Below are 8,278 nucleotides of genomic sequence, written 5' to 3'. Positions count from 1 at the left end.
TTTTCGGCTCGTAGCCGTAGGTGGCGGCAGCGTCGTATGTTGCATTACCCTCCCACTTCTGCCCTTCTCCCCCTTTGGTCATCATCCTTGTGTTGATCTTGAGCTGTTATGCCAATGGAGCGGTGGAGCTGTGCTGCTACTGGGGTCCTTCAGCTGTAGCAGTTACTGGCCCGAAAGTTTCCTTGCGCGAAGTAATCATGCTTTCTGCTAGTGTAACCATGGCACCGCTTTCATTAATTAACCCTTTACAGAAGGATTTTTAATCGGATTCTACTGGAGGCGCCAGCAAAAAGTGAGACACGATTTTGCTGTACCGACCGTTATGTTCACCTTTCACAGTCGGTTGCGAGCGGTGTTTATTTTAATTTGGAATCACATGCTACTTCATAGCTGTTCCTGACAGCTTGCAAGTCTGATATCTATTCTCAGGCACTGAACTTTCGCAACTTCTGAATGTATGTTGCTCTCTGTAACCCCTGTGACGAGCGTAACCTGCCTGCAGCGTTGTTAGCATGTGTGTGGCATCACAGGTGACTTGCATGCAAAGCACAGTAAGGAAACCTTAATCTTATTGGTTACCGCACCACTATAGCCAGTCGTCGCAAACATAATAGTAGCGGGCGTTGGTGATTGGTATTTATTTTCTGCTGTGATGCTTGTGATGTGTTGCCTATCTAACGCTTCTGCTTTAACTGTCCATTCTTGCTCTCACGAGCATGACGCTTATTTTCTCTTTTTGCATGGCATGGTGATTGCATGGCTTGCTACCAGCAACTCGGATTGTGTTGCTGCGAAAGTAACAATCATGAGCCTCTTCAGCCCAAGGTACTACAAACAGGCGCCTGCAGGCGCGCTGTACTGCCCGCGTCCCAAATGCATGCTTTATGCTTTCTGCCTAGCGCGAGTTTATTCAGGAGCTGTTGTTCTGGGTGCGATTTATTTTAATACGTGTTGATGCCTGAATTTATTCTGCTGCAAGCCTGACAGCACTAGTCTGCCCTGCTTCTTGTGGCCGCGGACGCTGCATTAATTTCTGCACCTGCTTACTGTGTTGCTGTCATCACCTTTGATCTTTTTCTTCCGATCCTCCGTTCAGCTTTCGTGACCTATGCATTCAGGGACTGACTTCTTTTTTCCCTACTCTCCCTGTGTAGTCCTTGAAATTTGTCAGCTATTGCCCGGAAAGTTTGTCACTTTCATGTTTGGTGCTTTGATTTAAAGTGAGAAGTGCTGAATTTTGTTGAAATGGTTGGCTTTTGCAGCCAAGTGTTTACTGTCTGAAAAATATTAATTTAACGTGCACATCTGGTGGGCTCCTTCTTTTTAGAATAAATGGATTGAAACCCTTCTTGGGAGGGAAAGGCAGTTGATGGCCCAGAAGATTTGTTGAAAAGCTGTGTAATGCAGACAAGCCTTTCGGGAAATGGGTTGTCATCTCACCATATCATGTATATACAGTTTATGGTTTACGGGTGTTTAACGTCCCGAAGTGACTCAGGCTGTAAGAGAAGCCATCGTGAAGAGCTCCGGAAATTTCAACCACCTGAGGTTCCTGAATGTACAGTGACATCGCATAGTACATGGGTCTCTAAAATTTCACCTTAATCGAAATTCGACTGCTATGGCTGGGATCGAACCCACGTCTTTTGGGTCAGCAGCCGAGCACTATAACCACTGAGCTGCCCCATGTATATATGGCGAATGAGTGAAGCTATCACTTATAAATCATTCGCAGTAGGAAATCGTTCACTTTGGACATGCGGAAAGTTCAGGTTCTTTGGCAGTTGATACTGTGTACTTCTACTGTGTACAGATTTAATGTCCAAGAAGTCAATGTAATCATGTTTTTGACCGTTCCCTTTATGTATAAAAAACTGCTAAATTGACCTGTGTTTGTTCCTAGAGTTGGAGTGTGCTTGTCAATAATATTTTGTGCAGTTAGTAGCAGAATGGCCTTGAAAAACATTTGGAGCAAATGCCAATACCAAAAGATATTGAAAAGTTAACTTGGTGTTAAATGTCTCATTGATTTGATAAAAACACAAAAATACAACATCAGCCTGTAAAGTGCACCTTCTACACTGCATTTAATGTAAAAAGTGGTTAGCAGAGCAGTAACTGGTTGGCACGATTTCTTGCAATTATGTATGGTTATTGTTGTTGTTCTGCCACCGACCGTCATTTAATACACCTACGCAATGGCTACCAAACTGACCTGTTGCCACGCTTCTAACATTGTACCTGTAACACACTAATTTTTTTTTTGCATTTGATAGTCTTTTGAAGGTTTTGGTCTCAGTTTAATGCAGTCTTGTAATTTGTTATAAGAATCTAGTACCGTACCACAAAGACAAACTTAAACTTAAGAAAGTAAAACAATGGTGTTGCAGTTTATTTTTAACTTTTATGGATGATGTGCGGTCACTTGATCAGGTTTGGTGGTCAATGCTCAGTTAATGAATAAATTGTGTGTACTGCCTCAGAGTTTTTATCAATTCAAATCCACTTTTGTATGGACTCGTCCGGCATATTTGCATAATCATAGCCGCCGTGGTGGCTCAGTGGTTATGGTGCTTGGTTGTTGACCCAAAATATGCAGGTTCGATCCCGGCCAATATTGTCGCATTTTAGTGAAGGTGAAATGCTAGAGGCCCATGTACTGTGCGATGTCAGTGCTTGTTAAAGAACCATAGGTCGCCGTAATTATCCGGAGCCCTCCACTACGGCGTCCCTCATAACCTGGGCCATTTTGGGATGCTAAACCCTACGAAGCCAAACACAGAACGAAAATACTTGCGTAATCTTCTAGCAGTGCCATACAAAAAGTGCTCTTCTTTAAAATACTACTGATCTCAAAAAGGTAGTGTTCAGATGTTGTTTTTTGCCAATAACTATCAGTGACTGGAATTAACCAACAGTGTTGTAACATAGCATGTTCAGTGTTGATGCTTAGTGTGGCTGTAATTAAATTTTTCTATTTTGTACTTATGGTGTTGTTTTGTTTGTTGTATGTCTCACCTCCTCATTAATAAACACCCTGTTAAGTTCCTTTGCCAAGACCTTTGTAATTGTCTACAGAAAACTAAATAGTGAATAAATTGTGCTGGTGCCTTCTGACTGGTTTAAAACTCTATTAGGTTTAAATGTAGCTATACTCAGGGCAAATTTTTTTTTTGGTAGTGCAGGAGAGGCTAGGCAGAAAAGGGAGAGACGGGCCTTTGTCCCCGTGCTGTGGGGAATGGGTTTTTCTTTGTTCAGGCTAGGGGTGCAGTAGCACGAAAGGGGGGAATTTGGAAAGACGGTGAGGGGCGTTAAGGTTGAGGAGCCCACTCCCCACGGCACAGGGACTAAGGACGATAAGGACTTAAGGACTATAAGCCTTAAGACTATAAGTTATAAGTGGAGCTTTTGATTCTCGCATTGTGTTCCACTTTAATGACCGTTCATTTTTTTACACCGTATATTTTGAGTACATTTGCTTTTGCAGCAGGTTAATTTTGAGAATTAGAACTGCAGCCTTGCAACCCTTCGACCAATGTGATGGTGCGAGCAGCATGAAGCTGTATCTTATCTATTATCCATGTCACCAAAACAACTGATCATATGATGCAAGGAATTTTTGTTATTCAAAAAATTCTGTTTGCACTCTGTTAGTTAGTTAGTTATATGGGGTTTTATGGCGCATAAGCAACTATGGCTATCATGCGCCAAACACAATGTTTGCACTCTGGTTCAAAGTGAAGTCTTTTACAAATTTTGTGTTTCTTCGGGCTCCCCATTTGTGGGATGACAAAGATATTTAACAAAGCTGTGTGCCAAAGCATGCATCTTTGTTAAATGTCATAGGTACTGGTGTCATGGGTAGGGTTTTATTAATCGCAAATGGAGCAGCTGCTTTTCTATTCCACTTCTTGGCTGGTAGTATTTTAAAAGGACATTGCAGAGAATTCTCTTCGGGCTCTTTGGCACATGTGAGGTACAAATAAATAAATAAATAAATTGTAAATGAAGGAGTGCTCTTGCCTGGTGCATGCTGCTTAGGCTTATTGTTGGCTCTGAGAGCCTGCTTTTCAAGGACATTTGATGATAGTGCTCTTCTTAAGTTCTGCTCTTCCATCTTGGGAACAGTAGTAATTGAGTGGTAGCAAAAAAACTTGTTGTTGAGAAAAAAAACCAAACAAAACGAGTGGCCCTGTGCAGTACTATTGGTTTATTACTTTGCTGTTCATGTTGTGTGTGAGCAACTCTGCTGTGCGATAGTTTGCTGTAATAATTTAGAACAAGAGCCATGAAGAAAAACTGTTATGCTGTTGCCAGGGTGTACAGTCTGGAATCGAACATTTAGTCACATGTGTGTGTTGCATATGCAGCTGCAGAGTGCACCTTTAATTTCAAGGCTATGTGCATGTATTGTGAAGAAATTAAAATGCTTTGTTTAATACACTGAATGTTCTGAAATAGTGCGCGCTACTGTGGGAGGGCTTGAGAGAGGTGGCTTGTGGCATGCTCTCCAGCCTTCCTTCTCTGCAAAAAAGCAGTCAGAACGTGTGTGCACCTCATGGAGCTGGCAGCCTGATGACCCGCTAGATTTTGGAGAGCTCTGCTGCTTTGTAATTTGTGCTCTTTTGTGCGGTTTACTCGTGCCCTTCGGTAATTTAATTGTTCAAAGCAGCTATTCATTCTTTTCCTTCACTTTTTAATTTATGTTGTGGCAAAAACTTGTTGCAGGTCTGGTATCTAACAACAGGACATATTTGTGTGGTTTGTGCTGCAAGTTCTGGCCAAGCAGAGTGGCAGATGAGCAGCAGTTCATGTGACCCCATTAACGCTGACATTGGAGAAGAGCCATTGGGGTCCCATTTTAAGCTGTACCCATCAACCTCTTTCATGTCCTATCTGACTTCCTGGTTGACTTTTGCTTTTGTTGCTGGACATAAGGTGCTGTCTCCATGAGGGTGCTCCAGCACATGTTTTGGAGGTTTCATTTTCTGACCCCAGAGGGAAGGGCTGAGCTGGCTGAGGAGCTTTGGTGCCATGGCCAATCATTATTTTTTCAATCCTCGTGTTTCATGGATTTGACTTTCACAACTTTAATGACGGCGAAGATGATTTTTGCAGTAAGGCTGTTATGTTTCTCTGTTGGAAGACACTAGAAGTTAAGCGTTTGAGCTTAGGAAGCTAAAAATGGCAGAAAAGAGGTGTTACTTTTATACAGGAGGTAGTGCAAGCACTGTGACCTCTGCCTATGGAACTGCATTGAGTGTTGCCATGCTGAGTTGAATTATTGTTAAAGAACCAACAAATGTAGGGGCGTGGCACAAATAGCTGTTTCACTGACTGTTTGTACATAGCAGGAGGCTTCTTTGTAATGTCTGAAGTTTTTGTGCTAGATACTAGATTGAGGTTTTTGATCCTTACAGTATGAACATCAAGTTTTGAAATCGTTCATTAGTGTTTGCAGCAGTTTAGCTGCATTGAAAATTTTAACGAATATATGTGCACACTTTTTTTGTTGGTTTATTAAACATGACATCTTCACTGGCTGTGACCATGCTGCTTTGTCTCTCCATTTTCAAGGCTTCGGCACCGCACTATGGCTGTGCCATTGTTTGGCAGAAGCCGAGTGGGAAGTGTAGCAGATACGGTCGACGTGGACAGTATAAAGCTGACAAATTACACAGACACCGTGCATCACTTGGACAAGTTCTACGGTCAAGGTATGAGCTTTGGATCCTTTGCAGGTAAAAGGCACTATCTTTTTGGCCATGGACGCAAAAGAAATTTCACTTAAATGAACTGTCCACTGACTTTCATCAGAAAATTTTTTTTTGCTGCAGTTGAAGGCTCCTTGCCCAAATAAACGAATATCCGGCTGTGATGCTGAGAAACAGAGCAGAACAGTTTGAGCCTGATTTTTTCATATCGCAGTCTCGCTTTCTCATGGCAGTCAGTGTCTGTGAACCCTGACGTCGAGGACACAAAATATAGTCAGTACCGTGACTCTATGCAACTCTATGGACACGACTGCTGTGTCATCTAAGCGGTATGCAGCGGCAGTAATGAGCATGATGTTAACTGAGGTAGGTTTTATTAAAGCTACAGTTGAGAGCACTATTGGTGGTTTTAAAAATTCTATAGAAGTTGGGACTAATGGTTGCTGCTATCATAGCCAGTGCTTGAAGTCTGGCTGCATTGAGGGAGTTGCTAGTGACTTGAGCATAGGTAAAGATCGGCAGAGAGAGAAAGCGGCTTGTGGCTGTTTGTCACATGGTTTTTTACAAAAGGGAGAAATCGTTTTTAAAGGTCGTTGTTTGCTCAGTTTATGTCAGATACCTGAAACAAAATATCCCCATGTTCTGCCAATGTGCTCATCGTTGTGTAGCCTTGGAGCTGAGTAGCCAGCTCTGGACTGACGCATGGTGTGAGGGCACGGGTTTCCCTTTTTCGTCTACCCCCTTGTGTAGTGCTGCCAACTTTGTCTTTTTCTCAGTCTCGGGTTTTAGAAAACATGTTAATAATTCTGGCTAAAAACATCAGCAAAATTTTCAAAAATGATGGAGAAGAAATGTTCTGACCACTACTGACAAGAATAAAAAATGGTTGCCTGTTTAGGATTCATGCAGTCACTGCATTCTAGCACAGGGGGGTCTAGATCCCTTGTCAGTACTAATGGGGGTTCTAACCCCCCCCCCCCCCCCCCCCCGCCTTCCAGACCCCACTGACTTTAAGCACTGATCATAGAATGCTGTGTTTGTCGGCAGTGGCTCAGCATTGTGAGGCTTCTTTGCAACCGTCTGTGGGCCTTCATTGCTCGGTCAGCTGCGCTTTGGAGGTGCTTCTTCATCGGCTATTTTCATGAACAATGCCTCATCGCTGAAGTCGTCAGAACTTTCTCCATGTAGAAGCGTGGTTTTCAACATCCTTAAGCAATAAGCCCATTTCTTACCGCACTTGCTTAAAAAAAATGGTGCATAGAGGCCAGAAAATGCTGCTTTGATATTTTCAGGATTAAGGCGCCATCTCATTTTTGTGGATGCGCCATCCTGAATGTCCACTGCGGCAGTTTTTCTTCACCTATGACAATGAAAATTGGTGTGCCATTTCTATGTTAATCTATTGACTCATTCCAAACGGTAAAGTGCATCATTCACGACAATTTGAAAAGAGAGCATGAAAAAATAAAAGCTACTTACTCATCCCGTCATCAAACGTTGTGATGTCCATCTTTACTTGTTATTTACAAACACATTTTACTCTAGCTGCAAGAAATGGCACCACATACTTGGCAGGGAGGATCAAAATGTTAAGAGCGCTGAATTCAAAGGTGGAAATTTACGTTGTATACGATAATATGAGCAGATTTAGGTCACAACCGCATATGTGGACAGGGCACCTGAAGGGGTTGTGAATGGTTGATTTGCTGATATCTTCACTGACTTTTACGCGCCAGAGGAGCATTGCGGGTGTTGATAAGGCGTTGAGAAGCAGATTTCTTTTTGTTTGGTCATGCTAATATTCTAAGCCATTTGTTGGATCTGTTTTGCAGTGAAACGGCAACTGCTCAACTTCCAGAGCCCAACAACAGGCCTTTTTCCACGCCTCTCTCGAGATAAAGAGCATGGTTATGTTCGTGACAGTATTTACTGTGCTGTTGCCATATGGAGTCTCTACCAGTCTTACAAGTAAGGACTGAAGCCTTTTCAATCTTTGAATTCGTTTTGTTGCCAGTGAAGTAGTTCTGTTTTTGTCTTTGCACTGTGAAGTTACTTGCCTGTATTGAAAACGGGACATGGAAAGGAGCTTGCTATGCAAATGCTGGATGTCGGCTGAACAGGAAATGCAAAAGGATGCAAACATCAGCTCCACTTCAATGTATGCATTCCAAGCATGGTTTGCTTTGCTACAGATTCAACAACCTACATTATTACATCGAAAGAGCCCTTTGACTTTACTTTGTCAACAAGAGAAATATGTTTGTCTCGGAGCATTTGCATTGTGGTGCATGCAGTGGTACAAGTGGTGCATGCAGTGGTACAAGTGGTGCATGCAGGGCATCACCCATAAACTGTCAGCGCATATAATGCAAGGAACCATCCCTTGCATGTAGAAGAACCATGCTCACATGCACGTGCGTCTTAAAAACCAGTTTACTGCCAAAACATTTCTGCTACCTCATCATTACATGGTGGCCATTTAAAACACTCAGCAACAAACTCCAAGCAATCACATCACTCCTTTTCCACTTTGAAGAGGAATGCCAAGGCGTAGGCATACTGGA

At 42.6% G+C, this 8,278-nt stretch overlaps 1 protein-coding gene across 2 annotated transcripts in view; it reads left to right on the top strand.

Moving 5' to 3' along the window:
- Positions 1 to 91: 91 nt before the first annotated feature.
- Positions 92 to 8,278, top strand: part of LOC149350664 (putative phosphorylase b kinase regulatory subunit beta) — a 62,323-nt gene continuing 54,136 nt past the window's right edge. For both annotated transcript variants that reach the window (XM_089579755.1, XM_089579754.1), the window contains exons 1-3: positions 92 to 292; positions 5,578 to 5,717; positions 7,547 to 7,682. In XM_089579755.1, coding sequence (XP_089435881.1) covers positions 5,594 to 5,717; positions 7,547 to 7,682 — 260 coding nt within the window. In that variant the 5' untranslated portion in view covers positions 92 to 292; positions 5,578 to 5,593. The remainder of the gene's footprint in view (positions 293 to 5,577; positions 5,718 to 7,546; positions 7,683 to 8,278) is intronic.

This window comes from Amblyomma mixtum, chromosome 3 (genome assembly GCF_055824585.1).
Source record: "Amblyomma mixtum isolate Tamu chromosome 3, ASM5582458v1, whole genome shotgun sequence".
Classification (NCBI taxonomy): domain Eukaryota; kingdom Metazoa; phylum Arthropoda; class Arachnida; order Ixodida; family Ixodidae; genus Amblyomma; species Amblyomma mixtum.
The sequence above is the reverse complement of the archived record's forward strand: the minus strand, read 5'-3'. Positions and strand labels throughout refer to the sequence as shown.